Source organism: Lissotriton vulgaris, chromosome 10 (assembly GCF_964263255.1).
Source record: "Lissotriton vulgaris chromosome 10, aLisVul1.2, whole genome shotgun sequence".
NCBI classification, from domain to species: domain Eukaryota; kingdom Metazoa; phylum Chordata; class Amphibia; order Caudata; family Salamandridae; genus Lissotriton; species Lissotriton vulgaris.
This window is the reverse complement of record NC_141698.1, coordinates 190,148,166-190,172,844: the sequence shown is the minus strand read 5'-3', so window position 1 is coordinate 190,172,844 and position 24,679 is coordinate 190,148,166. Positions and strand designations below refer to the sequence as shown.

General features: G+C 48.2%; 1 protein-coding gene across 1 annotated transcript in view; it reads left to right on the top strand.

The window, feature by feature from the left end:
- Positions 1-24,679, top strand: part of TMC5 (transmembrane channel like 5) — a 757,208-nt gene that overhangs the window by 165,889 nt on the left and 566,640 nt on the right. Inside the window, exon 3 of the mRNA XM_086940869.1 lies at positions 1,659-1,864. Coding sequence (XP_086796995.1) covers positions 1,659-1,864 — 206 coding nt within the window. The remainder of the gene's footprint in view (positions 1-1,658; positions 1,865-24,679) is intronic.

Below are 24,679 nucleotides of genomic sequence, written 5' to 3'. Positions count from 1 at the left end.
ACAGGAAGTCAACCAACTAACTCTTGTAGGTCAGCTCTTCTGTCTGGTGCTCAGGAGTGGCTTTTCCACAAGCCAGGTATCACAGACATAGTCCTCTCTTTGCTAGTCCAAGGATCAACAGGTACAGCCCAGCATTTGTTGCAGCCTCTCTTGCCAGGTCCAGAGAATAGCAGAGCAGTCATTCTTAGGTCCTCTTTCATGTCCAGCTGTGATCTGAGGTCTGGTTATCAGGGGTGCCATATTTATGCATAGAACGTGTCATTGGGGGATGCAGCGGTTACTAGCCAATGGACTACTAGGACCTTTCCCTTTTGGTGTGTGAAACTTGTTAGACCACCCGAGAGGTTTGGTTATCTAAGGACTACATGCCCACAATAAAAACTGTTTGGCAACTGGTCTCCCTTCTCTGTACCTTATGCTAACCTGTCTACCTGAAAAAAAGAGCAGTCCCTCTTGTGTGTGTGTGTCCAACATTTACCCTTCAAAGGCGGCTTCCCTTTGAAGCACATTGTCATATTCAGAGTGGCACAAAGAATGCTTCATCCCTGATGCAAAAATTTAATTTACAGTCCAGTCCCTGGCCACCCTTGGTACCATATATCAAGGACTTATAAGCAAGTAAAGTTATGCCACTTGGGAATAAGCCAATCAAACATAGACTTTCAAGGGTCAGAGCACTGATAGTGAGGTCTGGATAGCAGGCCTCATGGCACTTTCAGAGTTGAAAGACCAGCAGCACCAGTTCAAAGCTTTAAAGGTGATCATGCAAAAAGAGGCATTTCCATACAAGGTTGCTTCGTTCTGTGAAGTCAGAGACCTGAGTAAAGGCAGCTATTTTAGTCAGTTTTCTTATGAATAGATGAAAGGAGATTAGTTGGTAACCTACTGGTTCTGATCACTTGGTATTCTTGTTCTTGGTGAGTGGACTAAAGTTGGAGGCCTTGAGAGCTGAGGAGAAGATTCTTGAAGCTAGAAAGCTGGTGATTACGTTTTGTTGTCTGGAGACTGTAGTCATAAGGGGTAGAGTTTTCTTTGAAAATATGTACCTTCCCTATTGCCCAATATTCCTTTTCTCATCAATAAATCTGTCTGTCCAATTTCCCCAAACCCCAAGTGTGCTCCAACAACCAGACAGCAAGCAGCCTTTGTCACAGCAACATGCTGTTTAAGACAGGCGGGAGTAGGGTATTCATCACAGCGGCCTGTAGGAAGAGCTCAGGTGATCTATGTACTACCCTCACAGCATTTGAAAAGGGGAAGAGTTGCATGCTCCCGTGCCTGCTTCCTGGACGGAGATAGAGCAGAACAAAATGTACACCTTCCTATATATTTGTCCATGTTGGAGCATCATTTTAACCATTCTAAATAGATTAAAATAACATATCATACAACATATTTTGTGATAGGCTAAAATGTGCTTTTTGCCTCTTCAGGATATAAATATCTTTTTTTTTATATTCCAAGTCTACTAGAACACTTGAAACAAGTTTTAATGTTAACAACGAAAATACAAGAATTTCCGTAAATAAAAGTGGTGATGAATTACCAGCAATCAAAGCTTATAACATATATTCACACTGAAGTTCCTGAGTAATCTTTTTTCTCTGTTTTCAGAATATATGTTAACATATTCTTCATTTATTTATGAACTTTTATAGACAACATGGAAGAGTCTCTCCTCAAATGAACACATCATTTCGTCAGAATCCTTATGATACATATGAAGATGTGGATGAAGGAAGACAAAGTACGATGGGTTATTCAGCTGCCATACCACTGTCGCCCATGAACCCGAGGACTGAAAATATCCAACTTATTTCTGCCGCCTCCATGCACAATGTGAATCCATATGGAAGTGGATACTGTATGTAATCATTTCACTATTTTACCAACACCAAGTGAAATTAACATTTCTGATTGGCTTTATATGACAGTTATTTTTATGTTTTTAACTAAGTCATTTTTCTTCTGGAAAGGAGCTTTTATGAAGGATATATCTAAAATTATTCTTCATTGCAAATGTTCCAATTGCCAAGCCTGGAAGGCCTTCATGCCATAACATTAATGTAAATATTCAACTTTGCAAGTCAGGGGCTATTATCAGACTCACACATTCCACAGTGTACCCGAGACTCGGAGGGGGAAATGCAGAGCAATCTACAGTAGACTCTGTTTGCAACTAAATCTTATGTGTTGCTAAGGTATTAATACTGCCAGCCCTTAAAGGTATTGTAGCTACCTTCTTCGTCTGCCAAGGAGGCATATGGGCCTTCTCAGTCCGACTGTTAGGCCTTGTTTGAGGTCTTAGGTTCCAGCAAGCACCGTTGCTTGTTGTAGCTGAAATGTTACAAAATTCTGTTTATTTTCTGGTATAAGTGCATCGACAGATGCCAGGTATTTTCAGTGTATTTCTAGTTCTCCTACATAGCATCATCTTCAGATTCACAAGTTCACAAACATCCTCAACAAATAATATTAGTAAAGATCACGACATTTTGGCAGAAATATGGTCGATAGTGCACTGTATATTTGATGAAGACTCGGGACTCAATGGAAAGTTAAAAAAAATATAAATATATTCTTATTAAGCACTTCCTAAGGAATATATTAGTGTAAGTCAGACATTCCTTGCCATGCCTAGCTGGCCAGTAGAACACCCTGAACATTACATTTGTCAGATTATTAGCAAATATATTTCCCAAATACGGTAATGCCAGTTCTATGAGACTTTAAAAAAAATATTGTGATCTTTTTGAATTAGCTTAATAAATATCACTATATTTTTTAATTGGAGCACAGAGATGTCCTTTACAATGCACCACAAGCTAGCAAAAGTAAGGAATTAATTACTTTGAGATTGTAAGGGCCTTTGTGTTTCGTGGGGAGCTAATTTTCTTGAGTAATACTTAATATAGGTTCTCCTTCGGTATCGAGGGGTTATCCTCTTTTTGGAATTATGTCACTATATTGACACCACACTGTGGAATACTTGGCTTGTTCCTGTCAGTTAGGCCCACCCACACATTAGAGGTACTATTTTTGTTGGTACTAATGTGGGAGCTCTGGGTGGTTGGAAGTTTGACGTTCTGCACACATTTAAAACATTTAAATCACAGAAATGTAAGGACATTTTTTTAACCAATATTTGGCCTGTACAGGGAATTCTGAGTAAGAAAAAAGTGGTGGCATGCTCAGAAGACAAACCACCCAGGACTACTCAAATTGTCTGTTTTTAGAAATGCCTATAGTTGGTAGGTTTATCCATGTGCCAGGCTACCCCAGGCCCGGAAGTGTGTTTCTGTGCCACAGCCAGGGCCCAGGAGCTGTTTAGGTTTTTTCTAAGGCTAGGAAAAAACCCGAACGCCATCCTCCCAACTCCTCACTTTTCACAGAGACCTGTGTCTGAGCCACAACAAGGAGCTGGTTTGGATTGTCAACCCCAGCAAAGTGCCGGGTGCCAAATGAATTTTTCCTTAGGATGAGAAAACATCGAAATAGTATCAGGGCTTCTCAATGGAGCACAGAGGTGTATGTCTGTGCCCAAGCAAGGTGCTGAGCGCTATTTGGATTTTTTCTTAGCCTAAGAAAAAATCACAGCAGTGTCTGGGTTTATAGCTAGGGCACAGAGGTGTGTGCCTGCGTCCAGGCAAGGAGATGGAAGCTGTTTGGATCTTTTCCTTGGCAAGCTCCTTCACAACTCCCAGGCACTGAAGGAGGATGTCCCCATTAGACAACGATTCTTTAACCCATTTACTATCACTAATGACTGTTGTCCTCTGGCCTTCTAGGTGAAATTGCCTCGCACTTGCTAGATTGTTCTGTCTTTCATTCATCTTGATAGAAACCATCTTTTGCATAACCCACCAATGAAAATGCCCTTCAGGAAGACAGTGGAGGACAGCATGCACCGCTTGCTAAGATGTCATGTTTCTGGATACTGTGCACAACATGTATCTGGGCATTTTATCAGCCTGGGCCTTGTTTTTTTTTTTTTTTTTAAATATATTTTTATTGCAGGAATTAGTAAATCATTACAATATCGACCAGCTTTGTATCATAAGCAATATCAACAGAATAAGACCCTCTGGCCCCCCACCGTAAGTCCCGAACACAGCCATCCGGCCCACAACCCTGGGGTCGGGCGGCGAAATGCAATGGGGGATCAGTAGGATGCTTGAGCTGGTCCGGATGATTCACTGTCCGTCATCTGCTTTTCTAAACAAGCCTATAAACCCAAAAGAAAACCCCCACCCTCAAAGGACTACTAAGCAAAAGAAAACCCACCCAACCCCACCACCAGCGCCAGGGAGCCACCTACACAGGATCTGCCATGGGACCCACGGGGAAAGCAATAGGACTATCAGTACAAACGTTTATCGGGACTCGGGGCGAGTCGCTCCCTCACCTTCGGAGTCGCTGGGGGCACAATAATCCCTGAGGGCCTGCACCAACATTTCCCACTCCAACGCGGCCTCCTGCGCCTTCTCATTGCGCTGCCTCCAAGCTAGTTGATACCTCAGCGCGCTCTCCCCCGCCGCCCATTTCAAAAGCTCACTGTGCCACCTGCTGCCTGTCGGACCAACTCGTGCCTTCCAGTTCCTGGTCACCTCTCGTTTAGCAAGGAGGAGCCCTAGGTCGACAAATTTACTAGAAATTTTATTCCTGGGGGTATGGGGGAACCAGTGCAGGAGCCCCACCGCCGCGTCGAATGATAAGGATCTCCCCGTCACCTCCTCCAGGGTCGTCTCTACTTCCTGCCAGTAAGATGACAGACCTGGACAGGCCCATAACATATGTAGGAGGTCCGCTTCTTGAGCCGGACATCTAGGGCACGCCGCCGAATTCGTGGCAAAATACCGCCTGATTTTCACCGGGGTCAGGTACGCTCTATGGAGAACGTAATAGTGGACCAGCTGAAAACGGCGTTGCGCGTGCCCTTCCAGGCTCGTCTCACCAACTGGGACCAAGTCGTCTCCGGGATCTCCCTACCAATGTCCTCCTCCCAGCGGTTTCTTAGAGTGGTGAGCGGAGCCAACCCTTCGTTAATCAACCTGCCGTAGAGGCAAGTGACCGCCTTCACCGTGCCCGCCGACATCATCACGTACTGGCACACCTGAGACAAGGGGGGTTCCTCCTGCCCGTTCTTCCAGTGTGCCTGGATCGCTCGCATAATGGCCGAGTGTAGCAGAAAGTCACCACGGGGGATCTCAAAGCGGTCAATAAGATCCTGGAAGGACAAGAGCGCTCCGTCCTCGTACAGATCCCCAACCAGCTGTAAGCCGGCATCCTCCCAGGCCGCCAAGCGTGACCAATCCCCTCCATGGGGGAGGGCCGTCAACATCCCCAACGGTATTTCAGGCGCATATGGTATCCTCAGTTGGCCCCGGGCGTGGGCCCGGTTCCAACACAGGCGGATAGTCCGCTCCTCCATCGTCAAGTCCCGCAGGGTCAAACGTTGTCGCAACGCTATAAAGGATAGAACATGCCTGGCCATGCCCGTCCCCCTCCCGTCTTCCGGGCCCCGGAATTCCCTGGCGATCTCCTGGGTGTAGGTCTGGAGCTGCGCCGCCAGATAATACTTTTCAAAGTCCGGCACCGCGAGCCCCCCCTCGTCTTTCGGCCTCATCAGGGTTTTGAGGGCCACCCGCCGGCGGCCCGAACCCCAGAGGAATCCGACCACCATGGAGCGTAACAGTCGAAACGTGGCCGGTGGGACCCAGATCGGTAGAGTCCGGAAGTAATATAATAGCCGGGGAAGCGCCACCATTTTAAGCAAGGCGATCCGTCCCGCCACCGAGAGCGGCAGCGTGGCCCAAAAGGCCATGCTGCCTCGGAGTGCTCGAATGCTGCGGGCAATGTTCCCATCTAGGAGGTCGGGCTGGTCGTGGTATACAAATACCCCGAGGTATTTAAAGCAGTCGGGTTCCCACCTAATCTCCCTACTTAGGGCAGGGGCGGGAGTGCCCCTGCGTATCGGAAAAAGACAGGTCTTGGGCCAGTTCACTCGGAGGCCCGAGACCTCCCCGAACTCTGTGAGCGCCACCGCCGCTCCACGTAAAGCGTCGAGCGGGTCCTCCAGGAAGAGCAACAGGTCGTCCGCATACAGCGAAACATAATGCGGGCCCGCAGGCGTCCACAAGCCCGTATAGTGGGCTCCCGATCGAAGGTGCAGCGCGAGTGGCTCCACCGCCAGCGCAAAGAGAAGCGGGGACAATGAACACCCTTGCCGCGTGCCTCGTTCTACCGGATACCGCGAGGAAACCAGTGGTCCCGCCCGGACCCTGGCCGATGCCGAGGCATATAGAACCGCGGTCCACCTGATAAAGCCCTCCCCGAGGCCGAATCTCCGCAGCACCGAGCAGAGGTAGTCCCACTCCAGGCTATCAAAAGCCTTCTCTAGGTCCACCGACAGGACGACCGGGGACGGGGCATCCACGAATGGTTCCCCTAGCAAACGGAACAACCTGCGAATATTCATAGTCGTGTTCCGCCGTGGGATGAACCCAGCTTGGTCTTCATGCACCAGGGAACTCATGTGTCCCAGCAGCCTCGAGGCCAATATGCTGCTCAGTATTTTATAGTCCACCGTCAGCATCGATAGGGGACGGTAAGACCCCGGGTCGGACGAGTCTCGGCCTGGTTTAAGGAGAGGAACCACCAACGCCTCACACATCGAGCTCGGGAGTCGCCCCAGCCTCTTCGCCTCCCTGTAGACCACCAATAGTCGAGGGGCTAGGAGGTCAGCGTAAGCTGCATAAAACTCCACCGGCAGGCCATCCAGGCCCGGGGTCTTGTTTCTCGCCATCCGTTTAATGGCCCCGCGGATCTCCCCCAATTCAATGTCGGATCCCAGGGCTTTCGCCACTTCTTGCTCCACCGTGCGGAGCTCCAGTGGACGTAGATAATCATCAAGCCGGTCAGGGTCTCGTGCGGAGCGACCACGGTATAAACATTCGTAATACTGCCGGAAGCAGCTAAGAATCTCCGGTTGGGTGTGTACCTCGGTTCCGTCTGCCTTACGCATACTTGTCGTCAATTGGGACTGGCGCGTAGGGTTTGCCAACCACGCCAACAACGCGCTTGATCTGTCTCCCTCTGCAATGGATCGGACCGTGTAGGCCTTATAGTCAAAACAGCGGAGCCGTTCGACCTCTGCGGCCACCTTTTCCCACGCCTCCGCCGTTCGTATTTGCAATTCCGGGTGTCCCGGGCGGCGAAGTTCAAGCTCGCGGAGTTTCCGATCCGCTGCATCTAAGTCAGCTAGGATAACGCGCCTCATGCCCACCTTCTTAGAAATGCAGTAACCCCTCACCACTACCTTGAAAGCATCCCACTCTAACGCTCTGGTACTCGCGGTGCCGCCGTTGGATGCAAAATATTCTAACACCTTGTCCCCCAGGTCCGCCCTGAAAACACTGTCCTCAAGGTTCTCGGGTCGCAGCTTCCAGGTGGGCACCGCCGGCGGTCCGGGGAACCAGCGAAGGTCCAGCAGGAGGGGGTTATGGTCCGAAATGGTCCTGGATAAGTACTCAGATCGGACCGCTGCCGAAACCAGTTCGGGCGACCCAAGAAAGCCATCAAGTCTGACATGTAACTCATGAAGGCTCGAGAAATATGAATAATCCCTAGATGCGGGGTGATGCGCTCTCCAGATGTCCGTCAAACCCCAGCGGGTCTGCCAATCCTGACGACCCTTAGCTGTGCGACGAACCGGAGAATCGGGAAGCGGTGGATGCGAGCGATCAATGTCTACGTCCACTACAGAGTTGAAGTCTCCTCCAAGCAGAAGGGGCCCGGAGAAGAAGTGGGCCAACGAGCCCGATAACCTGGAAAGGAAGGCAGTCTGGTCTATGTTAGGAGCATACACACAGCAAACGTTCAAGTCCCTCCCTCCTAGAGTGCCCGAGATGGCCACGTAACGCCCCTCCGGATCTATCACTGTTCTCGTGACTTGGAAGGGGACCCCTGCCCTGATCCATATTAGCGCCCCTCTGGCATAAGCGGAGTACGACGTGGAAAAGACCTGCCCCCGCCATCTACGCTGTAGCGCCGCCCCTTCCGCCTTGTTCAGATGAGTTTCCTGCAGCAGCGCCATTTGCACTCCCCTACGCACTAAATAAGCGTGGACCTTGTGGCGCCTGGACATAGTATGAAGCCCCCTTACGTTCCAAGTGACACATTTCAAGTTAGCGACATCAGCCATTGTCCCATAACGTTCTCGCACAGTCTCCCCATCCGGGTCCCCACAAAGAAAAGACATCATTCCTCCCAGCACTGATGGCGGCCATTTTCCCCAACCAAAACCAAACAACCCAAAAATGAACCAAACCCTCACCCACCCACCCCAGAACAGGACCCAAACTGCACCATCTAGATCCCATCCAAACCTCGCCTTCCAGCAACCCAATAACCCCTACTAATCCCACGGTCGCCACCGTAGGAAGGCCTTAAGGGCCAGGTGCGGGCCGGGCGGAGGCAGTGGGCCCTCGGCGCTCAGGCCACCAGGACTATATCAAGCCCTAAACAGTGCCAAAAACCTCTCTCGGGGCAGAAACAGGGGCACCCCCCCCCTCCCACCCTCCTTGTCAGCAGCAATGGACGGCAACCGCCTCCCCCCTGCCGGGCCCCCACCCAAAATAAGGCAGCACACCCCATTACCCTTGTCCATCCAAAAGGTCCTCCACCGATTTCGGTGTGATTACCGGTGTATGGGCACTATCAGTCACTGAGTCCTCCGAGTCCGATGGTGCCTCCTCTTCACCCAGGTTTTCCTCCTCCTCAATGGCTTCGTCCCGTGCACCCGACAATTCCGACAATACTTCCAACACACCCCTCCGCTCCGACGACGTCTCTGCAGTTGAGGGCCCTCCCGTGCGGCCGCGGCGATTCCTGATCCTCCTGGATCGCCGTCTCTGTTCCGGCTCATCTGCCTGTTGGGACGAGGAGCCGAAGCCATATTTCCCTGTCCTGTAAAGCTCGAGCCAGGCACAGACATCCTCCGGGGTGTCGAAGAACTGAGTTTTGTCATCGACTATGATGCGGAGCCTTGCAGGGTAGAGGAGCGAGTACTGGATGCCCTCGCTCCTGAGCTCGCGCTTGACCGCCAGGAAGGAGAAACGCTTGCGTTGAGTCTCGTAGGTGTAATCCGGAAAGATGTTCACCTGACTGTTCGCCACTTTGAATGGACCATTATGTCTGGCGGCGTTGAGGATTAAGTCCCTGTCCCGAAAGTGCAATAATCGCGCCACCACCGGCCTCGGGGTGCGTCCCTGTTGCGGTGGCCGTGCCGGGACTCTGTGGGCACGCTCCAGAGTGTAGAAGGAGGATAGCCCCTCCGGGGCCACCGTGTCACGGAGCCAGGTCTCCAAGTACGTCACCATGTCGCCATCCTCGATCTTTTCCGGGAGGCCCACTACACGAATGTTGTTCCTCCTGTTGCGGCCTTCCGCATCCTCCGCCCTCTGCTCCAGGGTCGCAATTCGGGACAGGGCATCCTTCATCGTCGCAGCCAAGGTTCGCTGCGCCGGTTCCAAGGTTTTCGCCGAGCTCTCCACTTCCTTGACCCGGTCCGAAAGTTTGCCATGGTCCGCTCTGAGGAGGCCTAGGCTCGCCGCCACCTGGGCAATGTCCTGTTGGAGGGCCGATCTTGTGGTCGTTATCGCCTCTAGGACGCGGTCGAACTGCTGTTGCATCGACGCGCCACCAGAACTCTTTGGGTCCCCATGCTCCTCTTTGTCCTGGGCTTCCGAGTCCGAGGCGGTCGGGGTAGTCCCCTTGGCTCCTCTAGGTTTCCCCATGTCGCCGGGGGCACTCCGTGAAAGTCCCGGAGTAGGTGTCTCCGGGTGCAGATGTCGACCACGATCCTCCCGGTTACTGGTCCTCAAATCGAGTATGGGAGACCTCCTTCTCCAGGGCCTATGGAGACTTCTCCGCTTCGGCTCACGCCACCGCCACGGCGTCCGAGGGCACCGATGAGGGGGCGGAGACAACCGTCGTCGAGTCGGGCAGGCCCGCTCACCCGCTAGAGATCCGGGGCGAGGGTCACCAACTCTACCGGACGACGTGTGGCGCCAAAGTGTCGCGCCTCCCATGGAAGTGGACTGGCCGGGAAGACGTAGCTAGGTGCGGAGTCGCGAGACGGGCCACCGCCTGGGTCATAGGGCGTCCGCTCCCGGGGTCCCCTGTAACGTGGGCACCCGCCCGGCCACCCAACCGAGTGCAAACTCGTTGTGAGAAGTCCGATCCAATAGACAGCCAGTGCACAGAGCAGCCGGGGATGGCGAAGTCGGGCGCAAGTCACTGCTCGCGACGCTCCTCCAAGTCAGTGGGTCCGACCAGGGGGACAAAGAAGTCCGGGCGCCATGTTGGGTCGCACTCCGCGACTCCGCAAACTTCGGTTCTACTCCGGAGCAACCCTCATCCGAGCCCCACCAGGGGCCCCGGCAGGTCTTCGTCGGTCCGCTCAGCAGAATGCGGGGTCTGGGGTGCCCCGCGGCCTCCGATTTACAGGATAAACCCGGGCTCAGTCCCGGAGCCGAGCTCTCAGGCGACCATCGCCATCGGCGCCCAAGCCACGCCCCCCATCAGCCTGGGCCTTGTTGATGGTTTTGTGATTGCAGTTACGCAGAGGGGTGTTCACAGTATATTTGGAGTCCTTACTCAAGACAAGTGGTGGTGGAGTCACAGAATCTAGCAGCGGGTAAAGGATGTCAAACTTGTTCTTCCTTTTGTCAAGCTTGGCCAGTGCCATGATTTATAGGAAAAATATGTGATTAAGCTCATAAAATACCCATCCCAAGATGGTGGATTGTCCAGACATCCACTGAAGGTTTCTAATCCAAGATCAAGCATGAGTCTTCTGTGTGATGTAAGTTTCTGTTTGAATGACAAACAAAAGAGTGTTCACTGACAGAATATCGACCCCCAAAATATCCCCATAAACAATTTTTTTATAAGTTTTTAATATTGATGTCAAAAATATCGGCATCCTATATTTATTAATATAAATACAAAAAATATCGGGGGAAAATATTGATGTAAAAGATATAGCTGTACACTATATCGATTTTGATATATATATATATACATATATATATATATTATTAAATATATAAAAAAGAAAATTACATTAAACAATTATATTTAATATACATTTGAATAAATACAACAAATACATTTAATTAAAAAATTTAAACATACGTATATAAAATGTGATCTATATATTTACTTTAAAACAATTAATAAACTATTTATTTTAATGTATTTTAGCATTCTATTTATAAAAATGTATAAATAATTATATATATGAATACACTTATAACATAAAGTCTAATAAAAAAACATTATATTATAAAATAAAAGACAAAACTATTTAAAAGTCTTGAATTAAATGTTCAACTTCAGTGAATGCAACAGTAGATAAAGTGTTGGATAGTGGAGGGGCATAAATTACTATTCCCACTCTATTGAGTGCAACAGTAGAGAAAGTGCTGGATAGTGAAAGGGTACAAATTACTATTCCCACTCCAGTGTGTGCAACAGTAGGGAAAGTGTTGGCTAGCGGAGGGGTAAACATTTCTATTCCCACTCCATTAAGTGCAACAGTAGGGAAAGTGTTGGATAGCAAAGGGGCAAAGATTACTATGGGCAAACATTACTATTCCTACTCCAGTGTATGCAACTGTAGGGAAAGTGCTGGATAGCAGAGGGGTAAAAATTATTATTCCCAATCCAGTGTATGCAACAGTATGGAAAGTGTTGGATAGCGGAGAAGTAAACATTTCTATTTCCACTCCAGTGAGTGCAACCGTAGGGAAACTGCTGGATAGTGGAGGGGGAAAAATTATTATTTCCACTCAAGTAAGTGCAACAGTAGGGAAAGTGCTGTATACCGGAGGAGTAAAAATTACTATTCCCACTCCAGTGTGTGCAACAGTAGAAAATGTGCTGGATAGCTGAGGGGTAAAATTATTAATTCCACTCCAGAGACTGCAACAGTAGGGAAAGTGTTGGACAGCAGAGGGGTAAACATTACTATTCCCACTCCAGTGAGTGCAACAGTAGGGAAAGTGCTGGATAGAGGAGGGATACACATTACTATCCCCACTCTAGTGAGTGCAATAGTAGGGAAAGGGTTGGAAATCAGAAGGGTAAACATTTCTATTCCCACTCCAGTGAGTGCAACAGTAGGGAAAGTGCTGGATAGCGGAGGGGTACAAATTACTATTCCCACCCCAGTGAGTTCAACAGTAGGGAAAGTGTTGGATAGCGGAGGGGTAAAAATTACTATTCCCACTCCAGTGAGTACAACAGTAGGAAAAGTGTTGGATAATGTAGTAAAAAAATAAATACTATTAATACTGAAACACTTAAATATATGTATATATATATATATATATAGAACAAAATCAAAAATATAATACAAATTATTAATCAATATTTTAAAAATTACAATTAAATGTTTAAAACATGAAAAGAACACATATAACAATAGTAGTTACATATATCAAATAGTTATAAATACTATATGTAATGAAATAATAAATACATTTACCAATAAATATTTATTTTAAAATACCAAATATTTACAAAAGAAATAACGACAAAATAAATGTATTTAATGTCCTAACCTATAATACCACACCAATAACAAAACAGTTATTTATTATAATTAAATGTATTTACATATTTTATAAAATTAATAAACAATTAAAACATTCTTACTAATAAAAAATTATAAACATTAATCTACTACACACACTTTAACATTATAATTTGCACAACACAAACTAAATTAAACTATCAAATAATAAACACACATTTAAAACGTATCCGAAAATTACAATCAATTACTATTAACAACAAATAATTAAATTATTAAAATGTAATACCCACCCTTTACCCCTTTTAAAAATAAATATAACAAAAACATATTTAAAAATCACCCAACTATATATTAATTAAACACACATGACTTCCCACCATTTAGACCTATAAACACCACAGCACACACCTAAAGTTAATTACACAATTACCATAATTAAATGACAATGAATTAATGAAAATTATTTAACACTCACTCATTAATTCATAAATTAAAAATAAATTACTTTCAACGATTTACACCTACAAACACAACACACACCTACAATTATTTACACAATTACCATAATTAACAATTAATTAATTAAAATTCATTAACAACCAATTATTAATTTATAAATTACAAATAAATTACTTCCAACCATTTACGCCTAAAAACACCACAACACACATCTAAGAATAATTAGACAATTACCATAATTAATTTCCAATTAATTAATCAAATTGAATTAACAACCAATCATTAATTCATAAATTAAACTTAAATTACTTTCCACCATTTATACCTACAAACATCACAACACACACCTAGAATTGATTACATAATGAATTAATAATTAATTAAAATAATTGACAACCTAAATTGACAACCTAATATTAATTAATTAATAATAAATTCATTTACACATTTAGCACTATAAAATATCAATAACACAAATCTTAATAAATAAAAATTAAACAATACATTTAAAATAATTAAATTACTTGCCACCCTCTTCCCCTATAAACCAACAATGCGCTACAGAACTAAAAGTGAAAAATTCATATTAATTAAAAAAAAAACAAAAAAAAAAAAAAAATATATATATATATATATATATATATAAGACACAGTTGCAGAAACCCATTCGAAGATAGCCACAAAATGTTAAGTTTATCACTCGGTTTAATGGGAGTAATGCTGACAGCTTGCCACAAATGGAGAAAAGCTTCTTGCAATTGTCATCCGCCAGACGCGTTTCAAGAGCTCCATGCTCTCTTCCTCAGTGGCGTGTGAAGCAGTGAATACCAGCGCCAGTGCTGGTGCACAGTTAATATCATCATCTGACCAAAAGGAGGCGTGGCCGACACCACGGCCTTCTGGGATATGTAGTTATTTGTAATGTCCCAAGTGGGTGCGCTTATGTATCCAAAGTTTTTAAAACACAAATTACTTCCCAAGTGGGTTGAAGTCATCCTCATTCGGCAAGTTGTCCTGCTTTGCTTGCTTCCATGTGCACGAGCAGGTGTCTCTCTGCAAAAACACCGACTCGAACCTTTTCCTTCAGCGAGAAAGGCTCCAATCAGGAATCTTCTCAGGACTCGCACAGAGGCGGTGGGCAATCTTCGCGACCGGGTTCGGCCGCTTAATATAAGACACAGTTGCAGAAACCCATTCGAAGATAGCCACAAAAGGTTAAGTTTATCACTCGGTTTAATGGGAGTAATGCTGACAGCTTGCCACAAATGGAGAAAAGCTTCTTGCAATTGTCATCCGCCAGACGCGTTTCAAGAGCTCCATGCTCTCTTCCTCAGTGGCGTGTGAAGCAGTGAATACCAGCGCCAGTGCTGGTGCACAGTTAATATCATCATCTGACCAAAAGGAGGCGTGGCCGACACCACGGCCTTCTGGGATATGTAGTTATTTGTAATGTCCCAAGTGGGTGCGCTTATGTATCCAAAGTTTTTAAAACACAAATTACTTCCCAAGTGGGTTGAAGTCATCCTCATTCGGCAAGTTGTCCTGCTTTGCTTGCTTCCATGTGCACGAGCAGGTGTCTCTCTGCAAAAACACCGACTCGAACCTTTTCCTTCAGCGAGAAAGGCTCCAATCAGGAATCTTCTCAGGACTCGCACAGAGGCGGTGGGCAATCTTCGCGACCGGGTTCGGCCGCTTAATATAAGACACAGTTGCAGAAACCCATTCGAAGATAGCCACAAAAGGTTAAGTTTATCACTCGGTTTAATGGGAGTAATGCTGACAGCTTGCCACAAATGGAGAAAAGCTTCTTGCAATTGTCATCCGCCAGACGCGTTTCAAGAGCTCCATGCTCTCTTCCTCAGTGGCGTGTGAAGCAGTGAATACCAGCGCCAGTGCTGGTGCACAGTTAATATCATCATCTGACCAAAAGGAGGCGTGGCCGACACCACGGCCTTCTGGGATATGTAGTTATTTGTAATGTCCCAAGTGGGTGCGCTTATGTATCCAAAGTTTTTAAAACACAAATTACTTCCCAAGTGGGTTGAAGTCATCCTCATTCGGCAAGTTGTCCTGCTTTGCTTGCTTCCATGTGCACGAGCAGGTGTCTCTCTGCAAAAACACCGACTCGAACCTTTTCCTTCAGCGAGAAAGGCTCCAATCAGGAATCTTCTCAGGACTCGCACAGAGGCGGTGGGCAATCTTCGCGACCGGGTTCGGCCGCTTAATATAAGACACAGTTGCAGAAACCCATTCGAAGATAGCCACAAAAGGTTAAGTTTATCACTCGGTTTAATGGGAGTAATGCTGACAGCTTGCCACAAATGGAGAAAAGCTTCTTGCAATTGTCATCCGCCAGACGCGTTTCAAGAGCTCCATGCTCTCTTCCTCAGTGGCGTGTGAAGCAGTGAATACCAGCGCCAGTGCTGGTGCACAGTTAATATCATCATCTGACCAAAAGGAGGCGTGGCCGACACCACGGCCTTCTGGGATATGTAGTTATTTGTAATGTCCCAAGTGGGTGCGCTTATGTATCCAAAGTTTTTAAAACTCAAATTACTTCCCAAGTGGGTTGAAGTCATCCTCATTCGGCAAGTTGTCCTGCTTTGCTTGCTTCCATGTGCACGAGCAGGTGTCTCTCTGCAAAAACACCGACTCGAACCTTTTCCTTCAGCGAGAAAGGCTCCAATCAGGAATCTTCTCAGGACTCGCACAGAGGCGGTGGGCAATCTTCGCGACCGGGTTCGGCCGCTTAATATAAGACACAGTTGCAGAAACCCATTCGAAGATAGCCACAAAAGGTTAAGTTTATCACTCGGTTTAATGGGAGTAATGCTGACAGCTTGCCACAAATGGAGAAAAGCTTCTTGCAATTGTCATCCGCCAGACGCGTTTCAAGAGCTCCATGCTCTCTTCCTCAGTGGCGTGTGAAGCAGTGAATACCAGCGCCAGTGCTGGTGCACAGTTAATATCATCATCTGACCAAAAGGAGGCGTGGCCGACACCACGGCCTTCTGGGATATGTAGTTATTTGTAATGTCCCAAGTGGGTGCGCTTATGTATCCAAAGTTTTTAAAACACAAATTACTTCCCAAGTGGGTTGAAGTCATCCTCATTCGGCAAGTTGTCCTGCTTTGCTTGCTTCCATGTGCACGAGCAGGTGTCTCTCTGCAAAAACACCGACTCGAACCTTTTCCTTCAGCGAGAAAGGCTCCAATCAGGAATCTTCTCAGGACTCGCACAGAGGCGGTGGGCAATCTTCGCGACCGGGTTCGGCCGCTTAATATAAGACACAGTTGCAGAAACCCATTCGAAGATAGCCACAAAAGGTTAAGTTTATCACTCGGTTTAATGGGAGTAATGCTGACAGCTTGCCACAAATGGAGAAAAGCTTCTTGCAATTGTCATCCGCCAGACGCGTTTCAAGAGCTCCATGCTCTCTTCCTCAGTGGCGTGTGAAGCAGTGAATACCAGCGCCAGTGCTGGTGCACAGTTAATATCATCATCTGACCAAAAGGAGGCGTGGCCGACACCACGGCCTTCTGGGATATGTAGTTATTTGTAATGTCCCAAGTGGGTGCGCTTATGTATCCAAAGTTTTTAAAACACAAATTACTTCCCAAGTGGGTTGAAGTCATCCTCATTCGGCAAGTTGTCCTGCTTTGCTTGCTTCCATGTGCACGAGCAGGTGTCTCTCTGCAAAAACACCGACTCGAACCTTTTCCTTCAGCGAGAAAGGCTCCAATCAGGAATCTTCTCAGGACTCGCACAGAGGCGGTGGGCAATCTTCGCGACCGGGTTCGGCCGCTTAATATAAGACACAGTTGCAGAAACCCATTCGAAGATAGCCACAAAAGGTTAAGTTTATCACTCGGTTTAATGGGAGTAATGCTGACAGCTTGCCACAAATGGAGAAAAGCTTCTTGCAATTGTCATCCGCCAGACGCGTTTCAAGAGCTCCATGCTCTCTTCCTCAGTGGCGTGTGAAGCAGTGAATACCAGCGCCAGTGCTGGTGCACAGTTAATATCATCATCTGACCAAAAGGAGGCGACTCGAAGCGGCCGAACCCGGTCGCGAAGATTGCCCACCGCCTCTGTGCGAGTCCTGAGAAGATTCCTGATTGGAGCCTTTCTCGCTGAAGGAAAAGGTTCGAGTCGGTGTTTATGCAGAGAGACACCTGCTCGTGCACATGGAAGCAAGCAAAGCAGGACAACTTGCCGAATGAGGATGACTTCAACCCACTTGGGAAGTAATTTGTGTTTTAAAAACTTTGGATACATAAGCGCACCCACTTGGGACATTACAAATAACTACATATCCCAGAAGGCCGTGGTGTCGGCCACGCCTCCTTTTGGTCAGATGATGATATTAACTGTGCACCAGCACTGGCGCTGGTATTCACTGCTTCACACGCCACTGAGGAAGAGAGCATGGAGCTCTTGAAACGCGTCTGGCGGATGACAATTGCAAGAAGCTTTTCTCCATTTGTGGCAAGCTGTCAGCATTACTCCCATTAAACCGAGTGATAAACTTAACCTTTTGTGGCTATCTTCGAATGGGTTTCTGCAACTGTGTCTTATATTAAGCGGCCGAACCCGGTCGCGAAGATTGCCCACCGCCTCTGTGCGAGTCCTGAGAAGATTCCTGATTGGAGCCTTTCTCGCTGAAGGAAAAGGTTCGAGTCGGTGTTTTTGCAGAGAGACACCTGCTCGTGCACATGGAAGCAAGCAAAGCAGGACAACTTGCCGAATGAGGATGACTTCAACCCACTTGGGAAGTAATTTGTGTTTTAAAATCTTTGGATACATAAGCGCACCCACTTGGGACATTACAAATAACTACATATCCCAGAAGGCCGTGGTGTCGGCCACGCCTCCTTTTGGTCAGATGATGATATTAACTGTGCACCAGCACTGGCGCTGGTATTCACTGCTTCACACGCCACTGAGGAAGAGAGCATGGAGCTCTTGAAACGCGTCTGGCGGATGACAATTGCAAGAAGCTTTTCTCCATTTGTGGCAAGCTGTCAGCATTACTCCCATTAAACCGAGTGATAAACTTAACCTTTTGTGGCTATCTTCGAATGGGTTTCTGCAACTGTGTCTTATATTAAGCGGCCGAACCCGGTCGCGAAGATTGCCCACCGCCTCTGTGCGAGTCCTGAGAAGATTCCTGATTGGAGCCTTTCTCGCTGAAGGAAAAGGTTCGAGTCGGTGTTTTTGCAGAGAGACACCTGCTCGTGCACATGGAAGCAAGCAAAGCAGGACAACTTGCCGAATGAGGATGACTTCAACCCACTTGGGAAGTAATTTGTGTTTTAAAAACTTTGGATACATAAGCGCACCCACTTGGGACATTACAAATAACTACATATCCCAGAAGGCCGTGGTGTCGGCCACGCCTCCTTTTGGTCAGATGATGATATTAACTGTGCACCAGCACTGGCGCTGGTATTCACTGCTTCACACGCCACTGAGGAAGAGAGCATGGAGCTCTTGAAACGCGTCTGGCGGATGACAATTGCAAGAAGCTTTTCTCCATTTGTGGCAAGCTGTCAGCATTACTCCCATTAAACCGAGTGATAAACTTAACCTTTTGTGGCTATCTTCGAATGGGTTTCTGCAACTGTGTCTTATATTAAGCGGCCGAACCCGGTCGCGAAGATTGCCCACCGCCTCTGTGCGAGTCCTGAGAAGATTCCTGATTGGAGCCTTTCTCGCTGAAGGAAAAGGTTCGAGTCGGTGTTTTTGCAGAGAGACACCTGCTCGTGCACATGGAAGCAAGCAAAGCAGGACAACTTGCCGAATGAGGATGACTTCAACCCACTTGGGAAGTAATTTGTGTTTTAAAAACTTTGGATACATAAGCGCACCCACTTGGGACATTACAAATAACTACATATCCCAGAAGGCCGTGGTGTCGGCCACGCCTCCTTTTGGTCAGATGATGATATTAACTGTGCACCAGCACTGGCGCTGGTATTCACTGCTTCACACGCCACTGAGGAAGAGAGCATGGAGCTCTTGAAACGCGTCTGGCGGATGACAATTGCAAGAAGCTTTTCTCCATTTGTGGCAAGCTGTCAGCATTACTCCCATTAAACCGAGTGATAAACTTAACCTTTTGTGGCTATCTTCGAATGGGTTTCTGCAACTGTGTCTTATATATATATATATATATATATTTTCCACGAACGTCTCCCCCACAAGAAGAAGACTTGAGGCAGCACTCGAGGTCCGTTCAATTCTTTATTTTCCATATTACACCATGGGCATTGACGCGTTTCGGGGGTTTACTTTCCTTTTTCAAAATGCCCCCCTGGTGAGTAAGTCGCCACTGCAGCTGATAATCCCTTCATTAAAAGGTTGTGTGTCCTTCCCACAGTTTAAAGTAGTGTGGGTTGCCTCCAAAACACGGTATGGAATCGCCTCTGTGCTCGCAGGTGAACCACATTTCCCAGCATGCAACATCATTCCTATGCTGGCGGCGACCCCATCCATCGGTGCGTTTGTCTGGTAAGTGGCCGATGGGTTGTGTGAGTAGGCAGGGAGTGTAGCTGATTTTCGGGGCATTTAAAAGTCAATCACGGTCCTCTCCCCCTCCCATGCACTTCCATCCGTTGTGGTGCAGAGAACACCGTTGAAGTAAGGTGTAGTCCCATAAAGTATGGACTGCGCATCCGCAGCTGTGTCCACTCCAGATTTCGTGCGGGGCAGTCAGAGGATCTTCCATTTCGCGATCCCCTTAACACTTGTGGGGGGTGCTAGCCCAGCGCGCAGCCACACGACAGATTGCACAGCTAACCACGCCTTAATTTTCCACGAACGTCTCCCCCACAAGAAGAAGACTTGAGGCAGCACTCGAGGTCCGTTCAATTCTTTATTTTCCATATTACACCATGGGCATTGACGCGTTTCGGGGGTTTACTTTCCTTTTTCAAAATGCCCCCCTGGTGAGTAAGTCGCCACTGCAGCTGATAATCCCTTCATTAAAAGGTTGTGTGTCCTTCCCACAGTTTAAAGTAGTGTGGGTTGCCTCCAAAACACGGTATGGAATCGCCTCTGTGCTCGCAGGTGAACCACATTTCCCAGCATGCAACATCATTCCTATGCTGGCGGCGACCCCATCCATCGGTGCGTTTGTCTGGTAAGTGGCCGATGGGTTGTGTGAGTAGGCAGGGAGTGTAGCTGATTTTCGGGGCATTTAAAAGTCAATCACGGTCCTCTCCCCCTCCCATGCACTTCCATCCGTTGTGGTGCAGAGAACACCGTTGAAGTAAGGTGTAGTCCCATAAAGTATGGACTGCGCATCCGCAGCTGTGTCCACTCCAGATTTCGTGCGGGGCAGTCAGAGGATCTTCCATTTCGCGATCCCCTTAACACTTGTGGGGGGTGCTAGCCCAGCGCGCAGCCACACGACAGATTGCACAGCTAACCACGCCTTAATTTTCCACGAACGTCTCCCCCACAAGAAGAAGACTTGAGGCAGTACTCGAGGTCCGTTCAATTCTTTATTTTCCATATTACACCATGGGCATTGACGCGTTTCGGGGGTTTACTTTCCTTTTTCAAAATGCCCCCCTGGTGAGTAAGTCGCCACTGCAGCTGATAATCCCTTCATTAAAAGGTTGTGTGTCCTTCCCACAGTTTAAAGTAGTGTGGGTTGCCTCCAAAACACGGTATGGAATCGCCTCTGTGCTCGCAGGTGAACCACATTTCCCAGCATGCAACATCATTCCTATGCTGGCGGCGACCCCATCCATCGGTGCGTTTGTCTGGTAAGTGGCCGATGGGTTGTGTGAGTAGGCAGGGAGTGTAGCTGATTTTCGGGGCATTTAAAAGTCAATCACGGTCCTCTCCCCCTCCCATGCACTTCCATCCGTTGTGGTGCAGAGAACACCGTTGAAGTAAGGTGTAGTCCCATAAAGTATGGACTGCGCATCCGCAGCTGTGTCCACTCCAGATTTCGTGCGGGGCAGTCAGAGGATCTTCCATTTCGCGATCCCCTTAACACTTGTGGGGGGTGCTAGCCCAGCGCGCAGCCACACGACAGATTGCACAGCTAACCACGCCTTAATTTTCCACGAACGTCTCCCCCACAAGAAGAAGACTTGAGGCAGCACTCGAGGTCCGTTCAATTCTTTATTTTCCATATTACACCATGGGCATTGACGCGTTTCGGGGGTTTACTTTCCTTTTTCAAAATGCCCCCCTGGTGAGTAAGTCGCCACTGCAGCTGATAATCCCTTCATTAAAAGGTTGTGTGTCCTTCCCACAGTTTAAAGTAGTGTGGGTTGCCTCCAAAACACGGTATGGAATCGCCTCTGTGCTCGCAGGTGAACCACATTTCCCAGCATGCAACATCATTCCTATGCTGGCGGCGACCCCATCCATCGGTGCGTTTGTCTGGTAAGTGGCCGATGGGTTGTGTGAGTAGGCGGGGAGTGTAGCTGATTTTCGGGGCATTTAAAAGTCAATCACGGTCCTCTCCCCCTCCCATGCACTTCCATCCGTTGTGGTGCAGAGAACACCGTTGAAGTAAGGTGTAGTCCCATAAAGTATGGACTGCGCATCCGCAGCTGTGTCCACTCCAGATTTCGTGCGGGGCAGTCAGAGGATCTTCCATTTCACGATCCCCTTAACACTTGTGGGGGGTGCTAGCCCAGCGCGCAGCCACACGACAGATTGCACAGCTAACCACGCCTTAATTTTCCACGAACGTCTCCCCCACAAGAAGAAGACTTGAGGCAGCACTCGAGGTCCGTTCAATTCTTTATTTTCCATATTACACCATGGGCATTGACGCGTTTCGGGGGTTTACTTTCCTTTTTCAAAATGCCCCCCTGGTGAGTAAGTCGCCACTGCAGCTGATAATCCCTTCATTAAAAGGTTGTGTGTCCTTCCCACAGTTTAAAGTAGTGTGGGTTGCCTCCAAAACACGGTATGGAATCGCCTCTGTGCTCGCAGGTGAACCACATTTCCCAGCATGCAACATCATTCCTATGCTGGCGGCGACCCCATCCATCGGTGCGTTTGTCTGGTAAGTGGCCGATGGGTTGTGTGAGTAGGCAGGGAGTGTAGCTGATTTTCGGGGCATTTAAAAGTCAATCACGGTCCTCTCCCCCTCCCATGCACTTCCATCCGTTGTGGTGCAGAGAACACCGTTGAAGTAAGGTGTAGTCCCATAAAGTATGGACTGCGCATCCGCAGCTGTGTCCACTCCAGATTTCGTGCGGGGCAGTCAGAGGATCTTCCATTTCGCGATCCCCTTAACACTTGTGGGGGGTGCTAGCCCAGCGCGCAGCCACACGACAGATTGCACAGCTAACCACGCCTTAATTTTCCACGAACGTCTCCCCCACAAGAAGAAGACTTGAGGCAGCACTCGAGGTCCGTTCAATTCTTTATTTTCCATATTACACCATGGGCATTGACGCGTTTCGGGGGTTTACTTTCCTTTTTCAAAATGCCCCCCTGGTGAGTAAGTCGCCACTGCAGCTGATAATCCCTTCATTAAAAGGTTGTGTGTCCTTCCCACAGTTTAAAGTAGTGTGGGTTGCCTCCAAAACACGGTATGGAATCGCCTCTGTGCTCGCAGGTGAACCACATTTCCCAGCATGCAACATCATTCCTATGCTGGCGGCGACCCCATCCATCGGTGCGTTTGTCTGGTAAGTGGCCGATGGGTTGTGTGAGTAGGCAGGGAGTGTAGCTGATTTTCGGGGCATTTAAAAGTCAATCACGGTCCTCTCCCCCTCCCATTCACTTCCATCCGTTGTGGTGCAGAGAACACCGTTGAAGTAAGGTGTAGTCCCATAAAGTATGGACTGCGCATCCGCAGCTGTGTCCACTCCAGATTTCGTGCGGGGCAGTCAGAGGATCTTCCATTTCGCGATCCCCTTAACACTTGTGGGGGGTGCTAGCCCAGCGCGCAGCCACACGACAGATTGCACAGCTAACCACGCCTTAATTTTCCACGAACGTCTCCCCCACAAGAAGAAGACTTGAGGCAGCACTCGAGGTCCGTTCAATTCTTTATTTTCCATATTACACCATGGGCATTGACGCGTTTCGGGGGTTTACTTTCCTTTTTCAAAATGCCCCCCTGGTGAGTAAGTCGCCACTGCAGCTGATAATCCCTTCATTAAAAGGTTGTGTGTCCTTCCCACAGTTTAAAGTAGTGTGGGTTGCCTCCAAAACACGGTATGGAATCGCCTCTGTGCTCGCAGGTGAACCACATTTCCCAGCATGCAACATCATTCCTATGCTGGCGGCGACCCCATCCATCGGTGCGTTTGTCTGGTAAGTGGCCGATGGGTTGTGTGAGTAGGCAGGGAGTGTAGCTGATTTTCGGGGCATTTAAAAGTCAATCACGGTCCTCTCCCCCTCCCATGCACTTCCATCCGTTGTGGTGCAGAGAACACCGTTGAAGTAAGGTGTAGTCCCATAAAGTATGGACTGCGCATCCGCAGCTGTGTCCACTCCAGATTTCGTGCGGGGCAGTCAGAGGATCTTCCATTTCGCGATCCCCTTAACACTTGTGGGGGGTGCTAGCCCAGCGCGCAGCCACACGACAGATTGCACAGCTAACCACGCCTTAATTTTCCACGAACGTCTCCCCCACAAGAAGAAGACTTTTGGCATCACTCGAGGTCCGTTCAATTCTTTATTTTCCATATTACACCATGGGCATTGACGCGTTTCGGGGGTTTACTTTCCTTTTTCAAAATGCCCCCCTGGTGAGTAAGTCGCCACTGCAGCTGATAATCCCTTCATTAAAAGGTTGTGTGTCCTTCCCACAGTTTAAAGTAGTGTGGGTTGCCTCCAAAACACGGTATGGAATCGCCTCTGTGCTCGCAGGTGAACCACATTTCCCAGCATGCAACATCATTCCTATGCTGGCGGCGACCCCATCCATCGGTGCGTTTGTCTGGTAAGTGGCCGATGGGTTGTGTGAGTAGGCAGGGAGTGTAGCTGATTTTCGGGGCATTTAAAAGTCAATCACGGTCCTCTCCCCCTCCCATGCACTTCCATCCGTTGTGGTGCAGAGAACACCGTTGAAGTAAGGTGTAGTCCCATAAAGTATGGACTGCGCATCCGCAGCTGTGTCCACTCCAGATTTCGTGCGGGGCAGTCAGAGGATCTTCCATTTCGCGATCCCCTTAACACTTGTGGGGGGTGCTAGCCCAGCGCGCAGCCACACGACAGATTGCACAGCTAACCACGCCTTAATTTTCCACGAACGTCTCCCCCACAAGAAGAAGACTTGAGGCAGCACTCGAGGTCCGTTCAATTCTTTATTTTCTATATTACACCATGGGCATTGACGCGTTTCGGGGGTTTACTTTCCTTTTTCAAAATGCCCCCCTGGTGAGTAAGTCGCCACTGCAGCTGATAATCCCTTCATTAAAAGGTTGTGTGTCCTTCCCACAGTTTAAAGTAGTGTGGGTTGCCTCCAAAACACGGTATGGAATCGCCTCTGTGCTCGCAGGTGAACCACATTTCCCAGCATGCAACATCATTCCTATGCTGGCGGCGACCCCATCCATCGGTGCGTTTGTCTGGTAAGTGGCCGATGGGTTGTGTGAGTAGGCAGGGAGTGTAGCTGATTTTCGGGGC